We start from the raw sequence: 26,131 nt of genomic DNA on the forward strand, positions 1-26,131 counted from the left end.
CAGCGGCACGGCCAAGGCAGGGTCAGGGAAAGGGATAGGGACAGGTGACAGGCACAGGACAGGGGGCAGAGGCAGGGTCAGAGACAGTGGCGAGAGCACGGACAGGGGCGGCTGCTCGGCCACGGGCCCGGAGCGGCGGCCGGAGCAAAGCCGGGCCGGGGCGGGCCCGCGGGCCCGTCCCGCCACTTCCATCATCGCCGTCCCGCCGCCTCCATCATCGCCCCCCCGCCGCCTCCATCATCGCCGTCCCGCCACTTCCATCATCGCCGTCCCGCCGCCTCCATCATCGCCCCGGGGGCGCGCCCGCGCCCGCCCTTGCCCCTCGCCCCTCTCCCCTCGCCCCTCTCCCCTCTCCTCGCCCCTCGCCCCTCTCCCCGCCCTCCCTCGCCCCTCTCCCCGCCCCTCGCCCCTCTCCCCGCCCCTCTCCCCTCTCCCCGCCCTCCCTCTCCCCGCCCCTCGCCCCTCTCCCCGCCCCTCTCCCCTCTCCCCGCCCCTCGCCCCTCTCCCCGCCCCTCGCCCCTCTCGCCTCGCCCCGCCCGCCCCTCGCCCCTCGCCCCGCCCCTCGCCCCTCTCCCCTCGCCCCTCTCCCCTCTCCCCGCCCCTCTCCCCTCTCCCCGCCCTCCCTCTCCCCGCCCCTCGCCCCTCTCCCCGCCCCTCTCCCCTCTCCCCGCCCCTCGCCCCTCTCCCCTCTCCCCGCCCCTCTCCCCGCCCCTCTCCCCGCCCCTCTCCCCGCCCCTCGCCCCTCTCCCCGCCCCTCGCCCCGCCCGCCGCGCCGAGGGCGGGCGCTCCGGCCGCGCGAGCGGCGGAAGTGTCGCTGCGCCAGTTCCGGTACCGGGTCGCGGCGCCGGGACGGCTCCGGGCATGGCGCTGTGGCTGCCGCGCTCCCGGGACGGCGGCGCCCCGCAGGAGGAGGACCAGGAGCAGGCACGGGACGCCGCCGTCCGCCAGCGCTTGCCGGAGGTGCAGGTACGCCCGCTGCCCCGCCCCGCTGCCCCGGGCCGTCGCTCCGCGTCTGGCGGCCGGGGCGCGGTGTGGGTCGGCGCGGCCCGCGGGGGCAGCGGCGGGACCGGGGCACCGTGTCGGGACGGGGCCGTGCGGGCCGAGGGCCGGCGGGCCGCCCTGGCTGACAGCTGCCCCGCGGGCAGGCGGTGCGGGAAGCGGGGTTGGAGCGGCCCCAGCGGCCCCGTGCCCCAGCAGCAGCAGGCAGGTGGGCGGTGTGCTTCCCTGCTGGCCGGGGCGAGGCGGCGATTTATCGACGCGTTGTAAGGAATTCTATGCGGTCTCGCAAGCAGCTGCCATTACGTTACTTTTCCAACGGTGGAATTTTATTCTTGTTACTGCAGAAATAAAAATGCTGTAATTCCTAAACAAAGTTGGAACACTAAGTTTGATTTACTTGCGTTAGTTTCCTCCAGATAATCTTTCACCACTTGTCCTTCGTGGGCCCCTGCTAGAGGCTGTCAGCACTGCAGATTTCATAACGTGGCAGTTGAAGGTTGAGGAACTAATGCATATGGATGCATTTTTATTCACTCTTGGTAGGAAAGCCTTGGCATATTACTGAGTGTGAATTCTGAGCACACAAGTAGAAATAAAATAAATAGTGTTGTTTAAGATGTCCTTTTTCTCTCCCAGCTATGACTGGTGACATCCTCAACAGATCTGACCTAACGGAACATGTGTTTGTGCTGGGCCTTGGCCACTTTATAACTTAAATACCACTTCCTTTGCCAGTTCAAGAGAAGATGTTGGCCACGTTTAGGTACTTATACTGAAATGCAGCAGTTACGTTACTGTTGTGATCTGACATCATAAGCCAAATACTTTCTTATCAGGAGTGTATATTCAGATTATTCTCACACTTGGCTGCTGCTAATGTTCCAGCCCTAAGATAGCCAGAGGGATTTTGGCTGTGTCAAAAGTATTTTTACAGTCTAGAAACTATTACTGATAGCAGTGCATGATCCATGATTTTGCAAATACATTTAATAAGGTTAAGGTGTCTTGAACTGGAAATCTTTTTCTGGAAGACATAACTGTACATTGCCATGCTTCATCACTTCTGCTGTTATAATGCTGCATATCTAAGGTGCCTTCCAGGTGCATTATTATTAGCTTTGGGATTTAGGCCAGTCTGCTTCTATAGAAACTGTAAATCAACAATTTTCTCTCCATAAATAGCATGTCTGATTTCCTTCACAGACATACAACCAAGGGATTGAATTAGCCTGCCAAAAAGAAAGAGAGTTTGTGAAGCACTCTGTAGAAAGCACGTGGAACCTAGCAGAAGCCCAGCAAAAATTTGGTAGTTTAGCACTGCATAATTCAGAATCCTGTGATCAGGAGTCTGCTCAAGCAAGGACTGAAGCTGCTGAGTTGAGATGGAGAGAGGAAGAGTGGAGAAGAAAAGAAGAAGCACTAAACCAGCGGGAACGACAGAATCTATGGAATACAGATCCTGTTAGTAAAGAAGTTTTTAATAAGGTACGACCTACATCACTGTGCATGGAAACAAGTGCTAGCCTCTTTTGTTCATTTTAGTTGTTACTAATCTATGAGTGTCTTCTGTGTCTTGAACAGAACAAAAACACAGTTATGTCACTCACCTCTGTGCCTGGGAAGGTCATGGAATAGACCCTTTTAGGAGCTGTGCTCAGGCACATGTAGGAAAGGGAGGGGTTCAGGACAGCCAGCACAACTGCACCAAGGGCAGGTCCTGCCAGGCCAATTCAGTGGCCTTATCAGTGACCTATGACAAGGTGATGGCATCAGTGGACAGGTTACAGATGTAATTTATCTGGACTTCTGCAAAGCCTTTGATGTGGTCTCCTATAACATACTTCTCCCTTAAACTGGAGAGAAATGAATTTGGTGAGTGGACTGTTAGGTGGATATGAAAGTAGTTGGTTGGTGGCATGCAAAGGGTAGGGTCAATGGCTCAGAGTCCCAGTGGACACCAGAAGCCAGTGGTGTCCTTCAGGGATCTGTTCTGGGACCACCGTTATTTAGTATCTTCATTAAGATTAAACAGGGATTGAGTGCACTGTCAGCAAGTTTGCAGATGATACCAAGCTGAGTGGTGGTTATCAGACTTAAAGGAAGCCTTCGAGGAGGACCTGGACAAGATGGAGAAGTAGGTTCATGGGGATCTCATGTGTTTTAACAAGGCCAAGTGCACGGTGCTACACCTGGGTTCTCCCGTCTCAGCACAGGCTGGGGATAAACAGATCAGAGCAGCCCTGCTGAGAAGGACTTGGGGATGCTGGACCTGACCCAGCCATGGGCACTCACAGCCCAGAAAGCCACACGTGTCCTGGGCTGCATCCAAAGCAGTGTGGGCAGCAGGACCAGGGAGGGGATTCTGCCCCTCTGCTCTCCTGAGGCACACCCCCAAAGTAATGCACCCAGTTCTGGGGTCCTCAGTTACAAGAAAGACATCTGTTGGAGCAGCTCCAGAGGAATGCTGCAGAGATGATCAGAGGGCTGGAGCACCTTTCCTATGAGGGAAGGCTGGGAAAGCTGAGGTTGTTCAACTTGAAGAAGAAAAGGCTCCAGGGAGCCCTTATTTACATTCATGTGATCTTTCAGTACTTAAAGGGGCCTTATAAGATGGAGGAAAACATTTTTTATCACAGCCTGTGATGACAGGACAAGAGGGGATGGCTTTAAAATGAAAAATGGTAGGTTTAGATAGGATGTGAGGAAGACATTTTTTTATTATTAGGGTATCAAGACACTGGAACAGGTTGCTCAAGGAAGTTGTAGATGCACAATCCCTAGAAGCAACAGAGGTCAGATTGAACTGCTCTTGGAGCAACCTAATGTTCTTGCAGGGAGGGTTGAAACTCTGGTGTTTAAATGTCCGATCCAGCCAAGAATATGAAACCTAGTTTGCCTCTAATACTGTCTACTGAAATACAAATTATTTAGCATTAACACTTTTCAATAGTAGGATCTCATCTTTGATTTCACAATTTAATTTCAACAGCTATCGTTGTCTTTTACTGAGCCAAGCCAGACACAGTCAAGTGATAAATGCAGTCAGCTTTTTATGAAGGGCCCCTTCAGGTGCACAACATACCAAAATACACACTGAAAAGTGCACCAAAGGTGCACATGTGACACAGAGCAACTACAGTTTTATAAGTGTAGCAAATTAACATAATTAACAAGAATGCCCAATTAGAAACACAGATTTTGAGGTAATTCCCCGTCTTGGTTAAACTCTCTTCTAAAGCCCCCATTCCTCTCTAGTTCTTTATGGGAGAAGAAGTTCTTTATGTTGTCCTTAGTCTCAGAAGAAACTAAATTAGGATTGAACTTTTGGGTGTGTGTTTTTTCTTTCTTGCTAACCGAGTAGGTATAATTCTAGCTATGAGTCTGTATAGTTATACAGTAACAGGCTACAGAGCTACAAATACACATGAAGAATAGATGAAAGGAAAAATCTGTTTGGTATCACTATCACATTTCCTAATTTCATTGATTTATCTGATCCAGACTGCAATGTACGTGATTCTCATGACTAACAAATCACTAAGTTCCTATCTGAAAACAAGCTTTTCAGACTAACTTTGAAACTCTGTTACTAGGTAACACACTTTCTGAAAAAAAAAAAACAAAAACAAAACCTCTTCAAATATGATACAACTCTAAAATTAGAACATAGCCATTTAAATAGTAACATATTAAAGTATAATAAGTCCTTTATGTCACTAAACAGTATGTGTGGAGTTTATGTGATAGTACAATCTTTCTCTTCCTCAGAGTTTTATTAATCAAAAAAGAAAAGAAATTGAAGATGAAGCTGTGTCTGAACCGCTTATGCAAAAACATGAACAAAAGATTAGACACTTCGGTGAGTGTTTTTCCAGCATCTTGTGGTTCCTACAGAATCTGCGTTAGTTTGCTCCTTCTTGTACAGAATGAATGCTAATAAATGAAAGACCTAAATGACAGACGGTTCAGTTTTATTTTATCAGGACTCAAGGGATATTCCATGCCAGTGGGAAAAGGCAGGGACATTCCTGGACAAATAGGTCATGTATATAAAAGTGCGTGGGTCATCCATGGCTCTCTCCTTTTTTAAAGGAGATTAAATGAAATGTTTTATTAAATTATTTTCTGTCATCTGTTAATCTGTAAGAGTAATGGCTGATTACATGGGCATGTTTGTTAACACCTACACTGAGAGTATTTATGCTCAGAATTGAGAGTTTAACACTATACTCAGTTATCCACTAGGTGTCACTTTAGCTCTGTCATAATTGTTAAACCCGATTGCGCACAAAGCTGATCTTGTAACATAATCTAAAATTTTTATGGTTCTCGGAAGTGCTTGCCACTGAGGCGGTTTCACGCTATAGTATAGCCATATTTGGAATTCTAGAACAATCAGGAATAAGACTAGGTTGGCAAAATTCAGTTGTTCCTACAAAGTTGTTTTTAATAAGTTTTTTGGCCTCTGAGGGGCTTAAAGCTATTTTAAAAAAAGGGCTTTCTGCCCTGTTAGCTTTAGCAAGCCTGTCAAGTATCAAGTGAAGGCACAATACTGTCAAGAGTATATAAATAATAATAGGTACACGTTCTCTTAAGTGCCTTAACTGTTCAGTGTAATGATATTGGAATTAGAAAACATCTCTCCTGCTGTGCATTTCAGCAGGTAAAAAAAGAGGAGGCTATATTGTAGGCTTCCTAGCTGAAAGTTGGGCAAAATTACTCTTTATCTAAATTCAAATTAGACTGTTAAAGAAGCAACCTTATTACAGAAGGTAACTTTTTTTTATACTTCCTGAGTTCAAAGCCATGTTATTAGTTTAATTTGTGATATATAAATCCATTGTAGAAAGCCACAGTACATTAATGCTTTCTGAAGTCACTTGTTCCATGCTAGCTGCTGCAAAGAGGCAGTGTGGACTTCACTATATTTCATGAGTCCTGCTTCTGGATCCTCCTCTGGCTCCAAAGCAGTGAAGAACTTACACAGAATAACTCAAGAAATACAAGCTGTTGCTTTCTCTTTCAGCATTTGTTTGCTGGAATTAAGATTAGCTTAGGTCATTACCATTACTTTAGCCCAGTTATATGCTGATAGGTGAAGCTGCACATCTGATACCTGTTGCCAGTGATGACTGTCAGAGATACTTGAAGGACAACTTTAAGAAATGCTATGAGTATTGAGTTCTGATTTTTACATTCAGCTTGTTACCTGAAGGTAGCGCCATGATACCACAATTCAAAGTTCTGATGAACTTTCCAATACTGGTATGGCTTTGGTTTTTGAGATCAAGCAGTTTATATAATTAATTTGAGTTTACTAAAAATCTAGGAAACTTTATGTTAGAAGCACTTTAATTTTTGACAGGTTCTGTTTACAGGTTCTGTTCTTTGCGTCTTTATTTGCAAACATTTTGAGGACTTGTGTTTGTTAGAATCACTTAGTATAAATCTCTGTCCATAAACTTTTTAAGATCTTTGATGTTCTATTAGATATCTACACCGCTTAGTTTGCTTATGAGAACTGATTAAAAATAAATTATCAGTATTACTAGAAGTGCATGACTGTTATAATCTATTTTTAGTATCTTCAAAGTCTAACTGTGCCTTCTAGTAATGCTTTTTCAGCATTGGTTAGATGAATAAATAAAACCCCCAAATTTAGCTGCATGCTATCATTCTGAGGTTAGGAAATTGCAAAGTTATGTATATTTGGAATCAATGCAAGTAACCTTGCTGCATTGAATAGTTTTTTCTGTTTAGAATATCTTAACTGTGTTTCTCTTATTAGGCATGCTGAGCAGATGGGATGATAGTCAAAGGTTTTTGTCTGATCACCCATACCTTGTATGTGAAGAAACATCTAGGTATCTCATGTTGTGGTGTTTTCATCTAGAAGCTGAACAGGTATGAAGATGTTTAAATCTTTGGAAGCACACATTTTCCCATTTGCACAGCAGAAAGGTGACCAAGTTTATTAGCTGTTTAACTGTTCTTCCAGCCCTGTCTGCTTTATAATGCATTGTTACCTTTATGTCTAGTTATAGCTAATTATGAGTCCTCTTGCTTCTGTAAACATTGGTTCACATCTGCTTAGGAACTGGAACAAAGGGAATTCTGCTGAATTTTAGAAATATAATCTCAGGAAACTTCTTTAAATCAGAACTTAAACTTCTTTTTTTTTCTTTTTTTTTTTCTTTTTTTTTTTTTTTTTTCAGAAACGAGCTCTGATGGAGCAAGTAGCACACCAAGCAGTTGTAATGCAGTTTATTATAGAAATTGCCAGAAGCTGTAATGTGGATCCAAGAGGATGTTTTCGTCTCTTTTTCCAAAAAGCCAAAGTAAGTAAATTTGGGTAATAATGTGAGAAACTCTTTATAAGACACAAGTGTTTTAGAGACTGTTTCTTCCTAAACATGTGAGAATAAATAATTTGTTGACTGATTTAGGTTTATGGGAAAGTGTTTTGTTAGCAATTATTTTCTAGACAAAATACTTTGTTATAATTCCAGTTCTGAAAATGAAAGGTTAGTGGATTTTTCTTGTTGTAGGTGGAAAGCAAGATGCAGTTGGGAGACAGCAGGTGTTTACAGATAAGTAATAACTAAGTAACAACAGCAAATACTGACTAGTGTGACTGTTGACTAATTACACATTTTCAAAGTGTAGTTACATATTGTCACAACTTTTCCATTTCATCTGCCCTTTACAGTGAGGCAGATATATAAAGAATCCCTTTCTCATGACTGAAATAGGGCAATCCATAGCTTTGCAGGAAAAAGGTGGGAAAACTGTAGACTCTGTTCAGTTGTTCAAGATTCTAATGGATCTTAATATTGTTGAAAGGCTTAAATTAAATTTAGTTTTACATGTTCTCAGATAAATCACCTGCTTATGTATATAAATTATACAGATTGTCTTAAAAAGAAATCTACATGAAATGTAATTTTAAATTGACTAACATTCCTGAGTTGTTCACTGTTGTTATTCCCCAAAAGGTCTAACATAATGGATTTTTTTCAGCACTGTCTAAGCTTACAATTCAAAAGTAAATATGGCTAAAGAACAAATAGTTCATTTTTCTCTTTGTAGACAGGAGAAGGCTACTTTGAGGCCTTTAAAAATGAGCTTGAGGCATTCAAGACAAGAGTGAGAGTCTGGTCACAGTCACATGGCTTTCAAACTATGTTGCTCCATGATCTCAGTGTCAGTCCTGGTGTGGGAGAGTGGACATCTTTTTTACAGGTATGTTTATTATTTCCAAAATTTATTTTAACTAAAGCAGGATTAGGTCCTGCGTAGAGAAGCTATACCTTTCTGATACATAAAGAGGATTGTTTCTTGAATTGCTAGTGCTTGGGATATATCATGCAGTGTTATTAATATAAAAGGCATTTATGGGCTTTCTTTTTACTTGCTGGAATTCACAGCATCAGTATAAGGCCAAAGTATATGTTTGTTCATTGCTTTTACATTTGCATGCCTAAAATAAACACTGCATGATGAAACTGATCAGATCCTAGAATTGTATTCCCAGTCATCACCATGAGCAGTGTAAAATCATGGGGTCAAGTAAGTTACAGAATCATAGAATGGTTTGAGTTGGAGTGGACCCTAAAGATCATCTAGTTCCAAACTCCCTGCCATGGCAGGGACATCTTTCATAGACCAGACAGCCCCATCCAGACTGGCCTTGAACGCTGCCAGGGACCCCACAACTTCTCTTGGCAAGAGAAGTCAAGTCTAAGGAAGGTCTCCCTTTGTGATAAAGTTATGGCCGCATTCTGGAATGAGGAAACAACTTAAAAGATTGTCAGAAATTATGTATTAGGAAAAGAGTCACAATTGAAAGTACTTATTTGAAATAATTTGATTAAAGTACCTCTCAGAGGTAGATAAAACAGCTGAATTTTATATAAATGTGCAGTTAGGTGCTAGAAATATTAAGACCAAATACAAGCTATGCTAGCAAATTTTAAAAATTCTTGACACAGTGACATAATACTGGTTAATGATGTTTTCAGACCTTACTTTCTATTGTAAATTTGTCTCCTCATAAGATGGACAATGCAAGCAGTCTTTGTTTCCTCTCACTGTGTTTCTCCCTCTATCTATACAATTGTGGAGCATTAACCTGTCAGTGTTTCATCTGTTGCAGAACACAGGAGATCTACAAGGTTCCATAAACACAGATGTCTGCAGTTTCAACTCTGTGATACAAAGAGATGAAGAAGAATCCAAAATGATGGACACATTATAGTACTTCTAAGACTTGAGGCCAAGTACTCTTTTGTTTCCCCTTTTTTTTTTTTTTCCCAAAGAAACAAACATGGCTATTTTCTTGACACTTATTTTTCTGGGTACTGCACTTTATTTTTTGTGTCAGATTTTTGTTGGTTTTATTTGTTTGGTGGGGGGAAGGACTTTGAAGGGTGGGTAACTAAGGAAAAACTTGTAATATTGTTTGAAATGTGCTGCTAGGTTTATAGTTGTCCTTGAAGAGCAGGGTTCTTTTATTGCCGAATGTGAAACTGGATGTGTTTTCTGCTACTAACCTTGCCTTTCATGATTTTAGAAATTAAACATCTGCACAACTACAATGTTTACAAGAAGCAGCAGATTCTTGGTAATATCTGCTGTTGTCTTACTACAGATGTGGATATGTTTGAATATTGGAGATTGCAACTGTATTCATGCTACCTTGCTGACAGTATAAGCTCTGAAATTTGGTTATCACTAATAGCAATAAATCAGTATCTGGTAACAGTATTTCTGATCTGAATGGATTAGATTAATACACTGGCTTTCTACCTCTACGAAGGGGATTTAAATGTTATATTGTACTTTCATTAAACATAACTTGGTTTAATCCTAAAACATAAGCAACACTTGTCTGCGAATGAGTGCTGGGTTGTATGATTTCTGGGAGTCTGATTCTCTTCTTGTTCATCAGGCTAACTTCAGATTATTTTTTTTAAAACCAAGTCTTGTTATGGTTGAAGTAATTGACGAAGTGAACTTGTACAAGGGTTAGGCTAAGACCTCTGTTTAAACAAAAAGCTTTGTTCCAGGTCACATAGGGTGAGGTGTCATGCACTGTTTGAAAGGTATTTCATATGCTATTTAACCAAAGTGGGTTTCTGACATTGTCAGCTCAAACATTAAGTGGAAAACAATTAAAACCTTCTTGTTTAAGAAGCTGAAAATCCAAATATATTTTCTAGACAAGGCCTTCCACAGAACCTTGCACTCCAAAACTCTACTGTGTTGTTCTAACTTGTTGCTCTTACAGCAGATCTGTCTATAAAAATGTATAGAATAACTGGAAGACTAGCAAAGACAGCTTATGCCTCAGATAATGGTACCAGTACACACTCTTCATCCATTACTGAATTTTTCTGATTTTATGTAAGGTCTGGAAGGCTTATTGATTTCAAAAGGTCAGTGGTCATAGCCTACTTCCAGTTTTTAGTTCATACAGAATAACCACAGGCAGTGCCACAGGCTGGGACAGAATGGCTGGAAAGCCGCCCACAGGAAAAGGACCTGGGGCTGCTGGGGACAGTGACTGAATGTGAGCCTAGGCGGCCAAAAAGGCAAAGGGCATCCTGGCCTGTACCAGCAAGAGTGTGGCCAGCAGGACCAGGGCAATGATTGACACTCTGTACTCAGCACTGGTGTGGCTGCACCTCAAATCCTGTGTTCAGTTCTGGGCCCTTTACTCCAAGAAGGACATGGAGCTGCTAAGGCACATCCAGAGAAGGGCAGTGGAGCTGGGGAAGGGTCTGGAGCACAAATCCTGTGAGGAGCAGCTGATGGAGCTGGGGTTGTTCAGGCTGGAGAAAAGGAGGCTCAGGGACACATCATCACTCTACAGCTGCCTGACAGGAAGGTATAGCTAGGTGGGGTTTGGCCTCTTCTCCCAGCTAAGAAGTGACAGCATTAGAGGAAATGACCTCAAGCTGTGCCAGGGGAGATTCAGGTTGGACATTAGGAGGACTGACTTCCCTGAAAGCATTGGGGTGGACTGCCCATGGAAGCGTTGGAGTCAGCATCCCTGGAAGTGTTTAAGAAATGAATGGCCATGGCACCTAGTGCTGTAAGTTGTTTGGCAGGGTGGTGATGGTCAGAGGTTGAACTCAATGATTTTGGAAGTCTTTTCTAATTGTAATGATTCTATGATTCTGTGAAACAGAATCCAGTAATTTTCAATTTTGCCTACAGTCAAGACATGGAAAAGTCAACGTCTGCAGAATATACCACAGTATTAGTATAAATGCAATAGCAGATATATTCATAGAAATCACTTTCCATATGACTTCTGCTCTCTAGCCTTCTTTTGCAAACAGACTGAAGATAAAAGAGCAAGGAGCAGTTTTGTCCCATATGCAAATTGAAGATAAAAACTATAAATTTCTGCTGCATCTGGTTAAATTTGACCGATACTCCAGGAAAGGGTAAGTAAACACTGCCTCCTCTTTAATAATTAGTTAAATATTAAGGGAAACTTAAAGGAAAACAAGTGACTTCAGGTTGTTTTTTAACTGAATGTTGTATGCAAGGGTAGTAAGGGCAATGTAGCACACTGACTTGCAACTGCTACCCTTAGCAGTGGAGCCATTGATCTAACAAACTTTCACAGTAGAAGTTATTTTTTAAGTTTCTATGGGGATAAAACTAGATGGTGCAGAAATAAGTGTCAAATATTAAGGAGATTCCCTCCCCCTGCTCCTTCTAGTTCACAGAAATTTATGTATGCTGGTGAGAAAAAAATTTGACTGTTTTTTATTGAAATTAAAATATAAGAATACAAACAGCTAACAAGGATTTCTCACTGTAATATGTAGACATTTCATCAAGAGGACAGTACAAGTGGTCCACCTTCCTGGTGAGCTTTCTTTAAATGAAAGAAAAACTGATTGTAGTGGTATCTGCTCCTAATATTGTTGGTTTATGGTAAGGGGAAAATATCACAAATTCTACGATAACCATCTCTTTTTTAGACTCAAATGTGTCTCAATATACATAATGCTAAAACTGGATGTGTAGATGCAGGCCAAGGTATGTCAGCAACCCAGCTCTGTAGCTGTTCACAGTCACTGCTAAAGGAGATTGGAACCTGCATTACTCAGACACAGCTACCTCAGACATTACCTAGACAGAGTTGTTTGTTCCTCAGATTTTGCTGACTCTTGAAGGTCCCACCATGATGAGCATTAAAAAATGGCTGGGAGGATTCATTGAAAAATAGCAGTGTCTGCAGTCCCTGGGCTGTTAAAAAGTGTGGACTTTGGAAGTCTGTATTTCAAGTTATCTAATGAATAAACACAAAAGCTGGTCAGAGACAAGAATCTCATGAAAACCAGTCCAGTTGCTACAATAAAAATTGCTACAGTAATATGCCAAAGTTAATATTTTGACCACTGGAGATCATGTCAGTGCCATCAGCGAGCACTTGTTCTCAAAGATTGTAGAAAAGACATTCACTGGTTGAGATAATCTAACTACAGGTTTACCAGATTCCACTATCTGTTCACTATCTACTATCTTTTTACTGATTAAGTCTTGCAGGGTCGCACAAATACAGAGGTTTTACCAAATGTTTTACACATCACTGAAACTCCATTTCCCATGCCTGCAAAATAGGTGCTCTGAGGGCAGAAATATAAACATAATACTTGCTTAGATAATTTGCCCTGGTACTAAGGGTAATTTATGGTGAACAAAATCAAGTCCAATCTGTGTAAGCAAAATAGAAACTAGCCTTTCCATAAGATTAATTCCCATACATAGAAGCTCTTGTCTGAAATGGCTCTTTGCAGATCAGTAGTCATTCTTCTTCACAGCTTCGGGCTAGCTCCAGCTAGGCACGTGTTCAAGGAATGTGCTTGCATGTTCCTGTCATTGCTTCATTGAGTAAATTAATCAATGTGCTTTCTAATTAAGCTTCATTCTGAAATGTTTCCTTCACCAGTCAATATTGCAAATGTATTTTCCAAATAAGAAACACAAGAAAATTAGCTCTTGTTAAAGACAGTTACTGTATTTTTAAAATTAGGTATATTTAGTATAAAAAAATACAGCATTGAAGTGGTAACCACAGGCAACAAAATTTTACCATAGTGTTAGTTAAGGACAGCATTGGACTTAAATTATTGATGAGTCTGGTAGACTACTTGAACAAATCCTTGATTGATGAATCTCATGTAATTGGGAGTGAGCTATGAAAGATGAGCAGAAGTTTGACCTATTTTCACCTGGGCTTGGCAGCATCTTTCTGGCTAACATCTGGCAACTTGGTTTGAAGGAAAGCATAGATATGTGGCCAGATCTTATTGGTTTCTGTTCCAGAAAAGGATTTCAATAACCCCTTTTTCCTAAGGAAGAAAAAGAAGAAAGTATTACAGATGTCAAATTGCTTCATTGTTCCAAAATCTCCACTTCACTTGAAGATTACCCTGTCAGGAGTGTGAAAAATACGCATGTGATATAACACCAAGAAAGCTGCAGCACTGGAAATGCAGGCTGGACATTGATTTCTGCTCAACAGTCCTGGAAGAATACAGTGAGGGGTGGTGAATACGGAAATGCAGAAAGGAAAATCATGGATGTTGTCAGAGTGTGATTTCTTTGTCTAGACAAGGCAAGACTAGAGCTCTACATGGTGACCTACTACGTATCTGTATATTAGCAGTATGATACTTGCAGCTTTACATTTAGAGAAACATTGTGTATAATTTTGACTCTTAAAAGAACTAGTAATTTATTTCCACTCCACAATGAAAATGACAATTCTGAATTAGCTGATTATTCCTAAAGAGTCTAGCTAGCTGTGTTCAATCACAGTCCTGTTCTTAGAACAGCCAAATTTAAATCCTATTAACAGTTTCTCTATTTGTCTATTGCTTCTTGACGCTTTGCACTTATTATAAGAATTTCTGCTTAAGCATCCAGAAAACAAAATATTGTAAATTCTTGCCAAAAAAAGGAACTGCCTGTTACCTCACTCACTAGAGTTGTTGTAGCTCAGAACAGTACTGTGGTGTATTGAATAATGCATAGCATTCTTTATGAAGCTAAATGTGGCTGCTGCAGTGACAGGCTATTTACCACACAGGTTCCAGAAGGTCCCTTGCAACCCTGGAAAATCATACCCATTCTACTGAGTTGATTTCTTAATGAGTTCATGAAAGCTACACAGCTACTCACACCATACTCAGTGTTGTGGTATAATATATTCGTAACAGAGATGCTTTCCTTGCTATGCTGCTGCACAGTAAGATTTGGGAATGTGGAAGAACAGATACTACTACTTACCGATAATACTCTAGAACAGGTTTTGTTTGGGCATCGTAAGCCTGAAGCCTCTTGCTGACAGTCTCTGGCTTGTCATCATCACGCTGAACAAGCGGCTCACCAGTGATGTCATCAATGCCCTAATCATGGTTAAAAGTAAATACCAAAGTATACTTCTTACTTCTCATTAAGCATGCTTCATGTAATTTTCTATTTAAATTATGATCAATTTCCACTTAATCAGAGTGTAGATTGCTGCTTATAAAGAGAGGCTACTGCCTGTGTTCTCATCTGGATTGTAAGTTCTTGACTTTCCAGTAAAACAGTCTGTCAGTTAAATATTTCCTCAGTATTGCCAATTAATATTAGATCATCATAACTTGACTAATTTGTCCTCTGGAGCATTCGTAGAATATGAGGAACATGAAGACAAAACCTTCACATACAAGGGAAAACAACATGCCTTTATAACAGGAAGTAAGACACCAACTGCACCTTCATTTGACGATACTAAGATAGGCAAAGGAATTAATGGCCCTTTGATTTTTAAGTTGCAAAATGGAAGACTTATCATTTAATAACAGCTGTACAAAAAACAGCATAAGAGTGAGCTGAAGCTTTCCCTACAGAGGTAGGGACCTAATGTGTGAACTTTTGTTCCTACTAAGTAAGTAAGCATTTTGCAGGTCTGTTAAGATAATAGAGACAACCATATTTCACCTGTTTAGCTTTATCCCATGTTTTCAGTTTAAGTATTGCAGTCCACTGTGTTGTGGTAAGTCTGCTAATTAGTGAAAGGTTAGACAGATCCTAAATAGCAAAGCTCTGGCAGCTGAAACCTGCTCTGGTAAGTCTGAGAACTCGGTGTTCTATCTTGCCTGTGCTCTTCTGCAATTGAAAATAACCATGATTTTAAACACCTTGTTTTAAACAAAACAAAGGCAGTATTTTCAGCTGTGCACTTCCAGTTCTTACCTGGTATTTTAAGCTGGCCTCTTTTCCTGCAACACTGAAATCCAAAAACTACAGGGCCTGCAGTGCTTCTGATGTAAATTAATGGAGCTTTAACTCTAAATTATTTAGAGTTAATGATAAGATACAGTTTTAGCTGAGTTGCACTAAATCAAATTATTCTTGAAAAAACTTAAGGTAACAATGTATGATCTTTATCTTAAAGCTCCTCTTTAGGATATTTCAAGCCATAACAATCTGTTGAAAATTAAATCTATTGAAAAGCTTCCCTGACTTGAAAGTTTCTGCATCCAGTTTTGCAGTACAGCAGCTCTTCTCTTGAAAATACCCATCCTGGTTAAATATAAACATGGGTAAAGCATTAAGTGGATTCCTCTGACTGGTGGTTTAGTGTTTCCTATATATAAAGCATGACTCCTCTGGAGGAAGGAAAAGAAGGCTAAAAGAAAGCCACATTTTGAATTGTACAGGCTGAAAACAGGCTAAGACCATGCCCAGATCCTGTGCCAGTGCATAAGGCAGACATTATTCCAGATCAGTGAACAGCTTTAACAAGTCCTTACAAAACACCATGGTGTTCTGCTCTGCAGGGGACAAATACGTTGTCCACCAGCTTGAGGTTCTGCCAGGTCACTAACATACCTCATACCAGCACAGTGTTACCAGAAAGTTTCTGTGCTCCCAAGAAATGAGATGAGCCATTTTCTTCTGAGCTGCTGTGTTTTGAAACAACACATGCAAACAATATTTTACTGCAGCTAACAAACACAATGCAGTACTTACCTAGTGCCAACACCAATGCATATTGCTTACCTGCACTTTGGGAGGACTGAATTCAAGGTTGTAGACTCTGCCACTAGCAGGGTGGATCCAGCGTGCTGTAAGCCGACACTTTATGGTCTCAAATGGCACGTCCAGGTCAATCACAGTGTCTATGTGACATTCTTTATCGAGGGCTTCTGCCTGAGCAACTGTTCTGGGGAAACCTTTTTAAAGGAAACAAATTCATAAAATTCTGAAAACAGAGTTATAGCAAAAATTACCTGGATTGAGTCATTAGAGAAAATAATTGTTACACAGCAGAAAAACCAAAAAGCATTGTCATGTTATATAAAGATGGAAGAGACATTAGATTTTCTAATATCTTTCAGTGTGTCATGGCATTTTAACTTTTTAAATGCCTACCAGCTTTTATTTCTTTATTTCAGCTAATCATCTTCCCAAACTGCAATGAATAAGTGCAAAAATACCCCATATTCATATATACACTACATACCACTACACTGAATAAAAGCCCCATATGCACATTTGGAATAATAAAAAATCAAATGAAAATAACAACCTAGAAACATTTGTGGTATCTTTTACTTTCACAGCTGTGTAAGTCTGGCTTAGGGTCATTTGGACATTACAAACCTATTTTACTCAGCTGCAGTAACCCAATATGTTTACTAGAGGCAGTACAGGATTTAGAAGGTTTCTGAAAGTTTCTGTATATCAAACTGTCTTCAGATATGATGACTATGAGAACACTCAGGTTGATCAGGAACCTGTCTCCACTTCAAAGACTGCATTTTGCCCCATGAACTCCGTGGCTCCCTATTCTATGCCTCAAACTATTAGATGATTTATTGTAACTTAGGAGGGGTGCAGTGGGAACAAAGAAGAAAGCCAAGGGCTCCACAAAGAAATTGAAATGAAAAATTAAGCACAAGATCTTCAGTAGTCAAAGCTACTGCAGAACATGCTATTGCATCCTATATTCACTGGAACAGTTCCTTTCCTTAAAAAGCTCTAGCATAGTCTCATGTTCTTCATAGCCTGTAGTTTGCAACATACCATATAAGTAAACTTTTCCATAAAGGCACGTACTGATAGGCACAAACTTAAGAAACTGTTGCATAATGTTTATCTGTCCATTGCATGAGTAAGGAAAAACATTACAAAAAGAGTTGATTAAGTCAGACCAAGTGCTTGCTTGTGCATTAAGTCTCTTGCACCTGGCTTGCATCACAGTCATGAGCTGCCCTCATCCTATTTCTCACACATTCACATTATCTCATGGAAGTGCTTCTGAATGCTAAGAGCAGAGGAAGAACCAGGTCTTCAACACTGCTGTTGAACATTGTTCAAGAACTGCTGTCCTTTCTTACTGCAGCTACCATATTTCTAAGTTACACAGCTAGAAAGTGAGTTTGCTTGGAATTGAGTAATGAGAAAATTCCTCAACAAATTGAAGTACCTTTACAAAAGGATTTTATTGAAATTGAACTGGCATTTTCTACATAGTGTTCTCTCTATACAGAAAAAGGTCTGCAATAGGTGATGAATTATGAAGATTCCAGGAACACAGAGAAAAATGCTCTAGATTATATAGCACATAAATCTAAATAGATTATACCCACAGACACATACAACTCAGACTGCTACATCTGCTATGACTCTAGAAGCAACCAACCTATTATAAGGCAGCAAATGGGTGTTTGGCTAAGTTAACATCCAAATGGTTCAGCAACTCTGGTTTGAGATAACCAACCCCACCTGTTTGTTCTGCATTGCAGTTACCAAACTTAAGATTTTGGGTTAACATATTTCAACAGTACAGTGTTGTTCCTGTGAAGCCCATTATGCCAGAGCCATTCCTAGTGAAATTCATTGAGTTTTATTACAAATGCTGATGCAGACAAAATTTCTGCCCCAAAAGTTTAAAGGGAGGGGCACATTAACATGCAGCAGAAATTGTTTTATTCTCTTATGGTCTCAATACAATCATCCTGCTGAGAGCTGCCAGTGGGCACAGCTATACCGCTACACATCCAGATCCACAAGACTGGAACTATACATGGGGCCTGAAACTAAAGAAAGAAATGAAATTATCTGCTGTTCTTTGCTTTATTGTTTAGATTTCATTGTACTGTTCACTGTGGGAATAAAGCCTTTCTCTCAGGGAGGAACCCAGCTGTGACTAAAGCCACCAGAATATCACTGTACCTAGGAGCAACTATATAAATATAAGTATAATAAAGCACTAAGGCACAGAGGTCACTGTGGATTTTTCACTCCCTCTAAAGGGAAATAACTTTCTTGTTTTATCTGCTGAGACAGGTTGTGACTAGAGTCTGAAAAAACACATCCAGCCTAGACACTATTTTTGTGCTGGGCTGTACACCCATGGGCTAGAATAACAAGAGCTATCCAGTTCATGAAGACAGCAGCAAATGCATTTTCTCTCTAGTAAGAATGCTGAAGCAATGAACTTACTGCAAAACGGTTCACTCTGGAGAAGAGAACCAAACAGTAAATGAAGGAGGCCTTTTAGGGCAATTGAGCAATGTTTTTTATTACATTCCACACTGCTGCAGTACTTTTCCATACTTACCTTGTTACTGCATCTCATTCCTACCTTGCTATTTAAATAATTCTAAAGCCCCATCCTTCAAAAGTTTTCCATTCCTCAAGGAGTTTAATAAGAAAATACTTTTAAAAAGAAACTTCTCAATGCCTATTTTAATGAGGAAATACCATAAGAATTATTACAAAATGCTAGAATTGCCAGTTTTGAAATTTTTCTGGATTGTTGAACGATCCTTTTTAACATGAGTTAAATATCCCTGTAATGTTCTGAAGGCAGGGTACACCCAAAGCATTTGTCAGCCAAAGTAACTGGGGCAGACTATCTGTTGAAAGTTTCACAACGAGCTGGCAACCAGCGACCAAAGTTTTCTAGTACCAGGTTTTCCGGAACAGATTTTCTCTCCATATGTAGTGATACCCAACACAGTAACTTACCATCCAATAGCCAATTGTACTGGTCTAGACTTTTTATCTCATTCAGCATTAGTTGTGTCATGATGTGATCTGGAATAAGCTGCCCTTGATCAATGTAGGACTTGGCAAGGATTCCCACTTCTGCAAAAGAAGAAGTTGCATTACACTCTCTGACCTCCAGAGAGGTCAGCAAATGAGAAATCCAGCAAATGAGAAAAAGCCCACAAGCCTGCAAAAAAAATTGTTTTGATTGGGATGACAGAGAAAAGTTATAAACAAGACAGACAGCATGCTTGCCAAAATTAAAAAATATCCAGATGATCAACTAGGACCTGACCATGCAAATACATATCCAATTAATTAGATCCACCTGTAGGGCAAAACACACCTCTATCCTCACAACCTCTGAATAAATTTACTCATATGTATTTGCAATATGAAGTTCAAAAACTAAAACGAGGAGAGGCCATTAGCCAAGAGTCTTTAAAATAAGAAATAGAAAGGATACAAGTTTATTAAGATATCAGCCCTCAGACTTCTTGTAAAGAAAGTTATTTTCTCAGCTTAATGGCTAGTTATTAACTTACACTTAGGCTTCATTACAAATATAAACACCTTTGGCAGTCTGCAGTGAGACACACTTGCCAGATATGTATTATGATTACTAGAGTTGCAAGAGGGTGTTCATAGATATTGTACACTATTTATGGGAGCACAGACACTAGGATTTTCCTATGGAACTGACTAACCTTTAGTATCACTCATTTATTCCACTGGCTCACTAAAATTCCATCCATGGTAGTTCCAGCTATCACACCATGCTCCTACATGGCAGGCAGTAGTTCATGCTGTAGTTCACCCAAATCATGGGTATATCCAGGAAGAAATTCAGTTGCCTGGGTTGTGTCCTAGGCATAAAGTTTCCATATCTTTCATTTATAAAACAATTACCCAATTACATTAAGTAACCCAGCACTGCAGCTTGACTGGTTTTATTGTGGGTCTACAGAAGCCTTTACTTGCAGCCCAGTTAAGATCTAGTTACAGAAAACTGAAGAAGAGAAAATGGGATGGACTGACATACCCACACAGATACAACCACTCTCAACAGAGAGCAATGACAAATGCCAGTCACATCTCAGTGCATGGAATATGCAACAGGACAGAGGCCCTTCCTTAAATGAGGCAACTGAAAAGCAGTACATGCCCTCAAATCATGCAAATAGTAGCTTTGGTGATGAGAAAAAAAAATAAAGAAACAATTTCCCTTTACTGCCTGTTCACATCTGTAGTCAGGCTTTGATAAGTAAAGGCCGTATAGAAGCAGGCACTGTGCACCTTGGCCAGACTTCAAAACATGCTCACTATATGGAAAAGAATCAGACTGTGGTGCCTGAGTCCTCCAGTGCAAACTGGAAAAAGGGTTACTGTCTGTTTGGGTACAAAGTGTCTTTTCCCTAGTTCCCTTCTTCATACCTTTTTTTATTATTCTAGTGTGCTTTGAACCATGTACACTGAAAAAGTAGGTTGGGAGAAGAAATAAATCATGTCTAGATAGTTTAATGTGTACTTGATGCTTGGCTCTGCTACTGATTTATGTTGCAGCATTGCTTTGACCACAATGATCTAAAAATGTGTGCAAGACAAGGTTCACAGGGAACAATTCTAACTTACTTTGGAAAGATTCGTGAGTTTTTGGACCCAGAAAGATTTAGAATATGGCAAGCTATTATTAGACCAACAGAGCTTGAAAAATGCTGCCTTTTGCCCCCCTCTATAGAACTCAAGTAATTTAGAATAGTGACTCAGGTCACTATTACAGAAGGAAAAAAATAGGCAGAACCATACCCAAAGAGTCATACACTAGCACGAAAAGTTGATACACTAGCTCACAGCCTTATTTTCCCCACCCCTGCTGTTGGGAGAGGGATTTAATGGGGTTGTGTAAGTTTTATTTAGTTCTTTCAAGTTGGGTCTGAAACCACTAAAGGCATGGTAATCTTCAGAATTAGAGGTAACACAGGTTTCTTTCCTTTGTGGGTGATAAGTGGTCTCCATGTTCCATGGCTTTACAAAGGATTGGCACATTCTAACCATATAACAACAAACAAGCTCTAGCCATAATCAGACAATAATTACCTTAGCATTAGAGAAGTGCTCACAGACTCTCCACTGTCCAGAAGACAGAATGGTAAGGACACTCGACTTTTCAACAATGTCCATTTTCACAAGAGAGCAAATGCAAAACTTGCACCATATAACTACTGTTAACTATATCTAATTTTCCAAGGGCATTAACTGCCCATGTTAGTGTAACCCAATTCCCAAAGAATTGGAAATTGCAAGACTCTTCTATTATCAAAACTCATGGATCTTTGCCTTGACTGAATCTGTCTAGGTTGTCTGAGCTGCCTCTCAGTTGTTCTCCTATTTTCAGTGTATTACCTAGTCCTCCTACCTTCATCTCAGCCATCTGGGAGCCATTTCTGAAACTAGTGACTGACTTTCAATGAAATTGCAATAGAGTTTCGTCTGGGTTTACTAGTGAATGAGACACCCTGTAGCAGATTCTTGTAAATTCTGCTGTAGCTAATTTAGAGCAAACTTCACCTCTTAAGCTTTCCACTGATTTCTTTCCTTATATTCTGGATTTTAACGTGTCTGCTAAATTTCCGTTTCACATGTTTGTTTTCCTTCACAGTCTTTCATCTTTCCAACCCACCTAGAATTCTTTGCCTAATCACTTCTCTCTTCATCACTTCAGGCTCCCACCTCAATTCAATCAACATGATATTTCCACTTGCAATTACCTCTTCTCACACAACCTTCAGCATAATTCTGATGCTCTATGGTCTTGCACAAAACCTAAAGTATTTATTAAACATTGTAAATCTCAAAATACTTGGTAAAATAACATTTTCTTCATTATCTTGGAATGGCTACACACCAGGTCTTACACTGAAAGTTCATAATAGAGCAGTTTTGTCACCCTCTGTAAATAAAAACATATGATTGTGCAACCAAATAGAAATAGCAGGAATATGATCAGGTATGTCTACGCAGGTGTGCTCCTGTCAAATTCTTAACTTACAGTATCTACAATAGCAACTATTGTAAAGTCGGTCATTGTACCAAAGTCATTATCCTTACTGAGTAAAAAGAAGTTGTGTCAAGACATGTGGAAATCACATCACAACTACTTCACCTTCAGACATGCTTATGAGTATTCCAAAACTAAGACTGCCAGTTACCTAGGCATAATACTGCAGTGATACTTACAAGTGAAGAGAATATTCTACAGCTTGAAGTTGCTGGAAATAATAATATTCCTACTTCATCACATGCAGCCTGAGATGATTCTTAAAAGGTTTTTCACACACACCACCGTAGAAAAGCAGATGTGGAAGTCAGGAGGGAACCTTCCATCATTGCAAAAATCCACAGAGAGAGGGACTGTGATATCTCAACTGAGGCCAGAGGTCAAGCTAGGACTATTCAGCAAGCATAATTCATATCTTTACCTGGTATAAGCATCACTGTATGTAAACACAGACCATGCTGAAACCTAAGCATGATGTAAGCTCATAAGATGATAATAATTTTAAAAGCTATGCAGTTTGAAAATTTTGCACATTGCTGTTTTTGAAAGCACAACTATGTTATGCCTGCCAGCTCAGGACTAGGCGTAACATTGGCATAATACTTTTCAGCCATCAAATGAACATCCAGAAAAGTCTGGTTGCCTAAAACCCCTCCTCTTCTCTTGCCCTGCCTGTTAAAAGGTGTGAATTTTAAATATTCTCTTAAAAGAGAATATTTTTCTCTTTTAAGATGCTTCCAGATGGAGAAACGATGAGAAACATTCAGAACCATTAGAAACACGTACAAAAACCAGTGGGTGCTTACGAAAAGCACCCCAGGCAAGGAAGCAACGAGATGTAAGAAAACAGGGAAACAGGATAACCCCGTCCACTTTGGTGAGGAGGCTGGCAAGTGACAGCGTATGGAGGACCCACGGCTGCAGATACGAGGCCCACTCGAGTGGCCTCCGGAAGAGCTGTGTGAAGTCACCCAAACTCTGCCTGCGCGGGGGGGCACACGGAGGTGGGACGGGGAGCAGCAAACCCCATTGAAGAAGCGGGGAAGGAGGGGAGGAGCGGGGCTGGGGACAGGAATGCGTGTCGTGAGCGTGTCCCTTCCCGGGCGGAGCAGCGTCCCGCGGGAGCCGGCGCAGCGCTGCGTGGGGACCGCTCTCGCGGGACGGGGACAGGAAGAGGAGCCGCCACCGCCGCGCACACATCCCCACCTGTCTTCTTCTGCATGTTGTCCCTCAGCAGGTCGCCGCTGGAGAGGTGCTTCACGCCGAAGTGCTTGATAATCCGAGCGGAGACGGTGCCTTTGCCGGAGCCCGGCGGCCCCATGATGACGGCGCGCAGCAGCGGCGGCACCACCATGCCGCTCCCGCCGCCCCCGCCGCTCCCGGTGCTCCCGCCGCCCCCGGTGCTCCCGCCGCCCCCGGTGCTCCCGGTGCTCCCGCCGCTCCCGGTGCTCCCGGTGCTCCCGCCGCCCCCGGTGCTCCCGCGGGTGCGCAGGAGCGCGGCAGGAGCGCCGCCTTCCCGGGCAGCGCCGGCGAGCCCGGGCCGGTCTTCCCAGGGAACAGCTTCTCCGGCTGTCAATCAGGGGCAGGAAGGAAAGATCCTTTACGTAAGTGCACGGGGGAGGGAGGGATAGATTAATAACGTTAATAAAAAGATCAGTGAAGCAAACTGCATCTTAGAAGGTCGCATCAAGACCGCATTTAGGCATCGCTGTTCAAACCGGCCCTGACTGCTTCTCTGCATCCCTCTGCCCAGGAGGCCCATTTTGGCTGCTCCCTAAGCCGTCAGCTCATGCCCCTTCTCGGACACAGAATCAAAGAGTCATTTGGTTTGGAAAAGACCTTAAGAATCACCGAGCCCAACAAGTAATCCAGCTTTGCCAGTCCATCCCTAAGCCATGCACCAAAATGACACAAGCTCACCTTTTAAATATCCCCAGAAATGGTGACCACCACTTCCCTGAATTACCATGAGAATTTCCCAAACTGAACTGGGAGGTGGCTCCTTACCTGGCTGTCACCAAATGACTGCTTGGCTGCTGGCACATCCCATTGCTGTCACTGCCCTGCCCAGGTGCCCTGAGGCTGTGGCTGACTGCTGTGAGCCTTCACCCTCATGCAGCAGCCTTACTCTTGCTGGTCTCTCACAAATAAGCTCCCACTGTGTAGCAGCAGGCAGCTGCATTTTTAATGAGCTGTGCCTGAGTTTTGTTATGATACTTGAATGTGAACAGCTGCAGGTTTCCCTTGTTATGAGTAGTGTTCTTCCAAATACGAAGATGTCCTTTCCCACAGATACGATTTGGTGATCCTCAGCTACATCAGAATGCAATATTTTGGCCAAAACATTAGATTGTCCCATTTCCTGAGTGTTCACAGTCATGTCCACAGCAGGAGAAGTGAGCCTTCCAGCTCAAGGTTCTGGACATGTTGATGGATCTAAATCACTGTACCAGAAAAGTCACAGTGAAAAAGTGAGCAGAAAGGAGAGCTAGAGTCAAAATATCAATGAAATTCAGCTTCCTGTTTTAAAACATTGTTTCATTTCAATAATTTCACAGTGAAACAAGTAAAGCCAAAAGATAATATTCAAATGGCTTTTTGATACTTTGAAACAGTAATTAAATAGGAATACAGCCCCAAAACTCCCCAGTCAACAAAATTAATTGCCTCAACAATTGAGTAGGATGGCACTGGTTTAGCTCATAGGCCTCACTATGAGCATAAGTCTCATTACAATTAGAAATGTGAACTTTCATAAATGAACATAATAGTACCTCTATTCCAAATTGTACTAGGACAGAAAGAGTTAAACGTTCGGAGCTTTAGCAGCGTTCCCAGGGCAACACCTCAGTCTGCCAAAGCACCACAGTCTTAAACAAAATTTGGCAGCAAAGGCCATTTAAATGTTAGAAGCCACATTGTTCATTTTAACCTCTACACTTTAGAGACTTCTGAATGGCAGAAGTCCACAAAATGTGTTGATAAATCTTCCTAAAGAAAATATATGGGAAAATGAAAGGTAATGTATGAAATACATATCCAGCAAATAACTAGACTTGTCAGAGAGATCATTAGCTCTAATCTCCAATGCCAGCAATAACTTATCTGCCTGTTAAAAAGAAAGCCTGGTTCAGCCTGTCTACAGGCCTATTGAGCAGCCCAGAAATCCAGACAGGAAGGCTAAGACAATCCCTTTGTTAAAGACTATTTAGAAACCTCTCTGAACTTCATAACAGATTCATGTCGAAGGGATGGAAAAGAATAGAAAGACACTTCTCTCACATACACAGGTTCTTACTAACCTATGGCCTTTGCAGAACAGAGGTGGGTACTTAGATTACAGAAAATATGTAGTAAAAGAAATTATTGTTCCCATTTCCTTCACTATCTTTCCTGAAGTCCAAACCTCACTGTAGTAATTTTGTGAGTAGTTGTGACATACTCAGAAGTGGAAAAGGAAGTAACGGAAGAAATGGGGTCAATGGTTCACTAGTTTGTATACAAGTCTTTACACAGCTATGATGTATTTAGAGACATGCAAGTGGTTTTTTTGGCAGCCTTATTATGACGTTTGGAAAACAACACTTCATCATCTTCATTCAGACTTAATTATTCACATCTTAACAGAGTAGTCAATGTTTATGTAACACAATTTGCACTATATTCTGATTAATCTTTTTCACACATGTAGCCTACAGGTATAAATTAAAAAGTTAACTCTTGCTTAGTGAGTATAGAAGTAACCCTTCTGGTGACTGACCAGTAATCAAAACCTTGTTCCAAACACATCAGAACGTTATTACCAATAAATAATTTTTCATATTACTCACCATTTTTTTCAAATATAAGAGATGTTTGAAGAGGCTTTTTAAGCCTTAAACTATCAAAAGAGTTTATGTCAGGTATGCTCCTTGGAGATCTAAATCCTTTCATCTGAGTTTGATACAGAATTCTTTTAGTACTATTGGATAACTACTTCCCAAGTGTTGTACTTTGTAT

The 26,131-nt window shown here is 41.4% G+C and overlaps 2 protein-coding genes across 4 annotated transcripts; one reads left to right on the forward strand and one right to left on the reverse strand.

The window, feature by feature from the left end:
* The first annotated feature begins 798 nt into the window (after nt 1-798).
* Nucleotides 799-9,882, forward strand: CDC37L1 (cell division cycle 37 like 1, HSP90 cochaperone). Its single transcript, XM_021531712.3, has 7 exons — nt 799-966; nt 2,203-2,484; nt 4,768-4,858; nt 6,788-6,903; nt 7,215-7,337; nt 8,089-8,241; nt 9,155-9,882. The coding sequence occupies exons 1-7, from the start codon at nt 862-864 to the stop codon at nt 9,254-9,256; spliced, it is 972 nt and encodes a 323-aa protein (XP_021387387.1). The 5' UTR covers nt 799-861; the 3' UTR covers nt 9,257-9,882.
* A 3,136-nt stretch (nt 9,883-13,018) lies between these two features.
* On the reverse strand, nt 13,019-24,272 carry AK3 (adenylate kinase 3). 3 transcript variants are annotated; one of them, XM_077790112.1, is made up of 6 exons: nt 23,541-23,566; nt 23,339-23,486; nt 19,054-19,173; nt 16,078-16,250; nt 14,314-14,432; nt 13,019-13,373 (listed from the first exon to the last, which is right to left on the reverse strand). In XM_077790112.1, the coding sequence occupies exons 2-6, from the start codon at nt 23,484-23,486 to the stop codon at nt 13,250-13,252; spliced, it is 684 nt and encodes a 227-aa protein (XP_077646238.1). In that variant the 5' UTR covers nt 23,541-23,566; the 3' UTR covers nt 13,019-13,249. The 3 variants fall into 3 exon arrangements, with proteins under 3 accessions (XP_077646238.1, XP_021387386.1, XP_021387385.1); XM_021531711.3 differs by lacking the exons at nt 23,339-23,486; nt 23,541-23,566 and adding an exon at nt 24,140-24,272; XM_021531710.3 differs by lacking the exon at nt 23,541-23,566 and having other exon boundaries at nt 23,339-23,522.
* Between the last annotated feature and the right edge of the window lie 1,859 nt (nt 24,273-26,131).

The sequence above is a fragment of the Lonchura striata genome, chromosome Z, assembly GCF_046129695.1.
Source record: "Lonchura striata isolate bLonStr1 chromosome Z, bLonStr1.mat, whole genome shotgun sequence".
Lineage (NCBI taxonomy): Eukaryota > Metazoa > Chordata > Aves > Passeriformes > Estrildidae > Lonchura > Lonchura striata.

What these genes read in the sequence shown, in the direction of transcription:
- CDC37L1 (XM_021531712.3), top strand. Translation starts at nt 862, where the DNA reads ATGGCGCTGTGGCTGCCGCGCTCCCGGGACGGCGGCGCCCCGCAGGAG. An exon ending in AGCGCTTGCCGGAGGTGCAG is followed by an intron (nt 967 to 2,202) that starts GTACGCCCGCTG and finishes TTTCCTTCACAG; the next exon opens with ACATACAACCAAGGGATTGA. An exon ending in TCTTTTTCCAAAAAGCCAAA is followed by an intron (nt 7,338 to 8,088) that starts GTAAGTAAATTT and finishes TTCTCTTTGTAG; the next exon opens with ACAGGAGAAGGCTACTTTGA.
- AK3 (XM_077790112.1), bottom strand. Translation starts at nt 23,486, where the DNA reads ATGGTGGTGCCGCCGCTGCTGCGCGCCGTCATCATGGGGCCGCCGGGC. An exon ending in CAACATGCAGAAGAAGACAG is followed by an intron (nt 19,174 to 23,338) that starts GTGGGGATGTGT and finishes CTTCTTTTGCAG; the next exon opens with AAGTGGGAATCCTTGCCAAG. An exon ending in TCAGTCCTCCCAAAGTGCAG is followed by an intron (nt 14,433 to 16,077) that starts GTAAGCAATATG and finishes AACCATGATTAG; the next exon opens with GGCATTGATGACATCACTGG.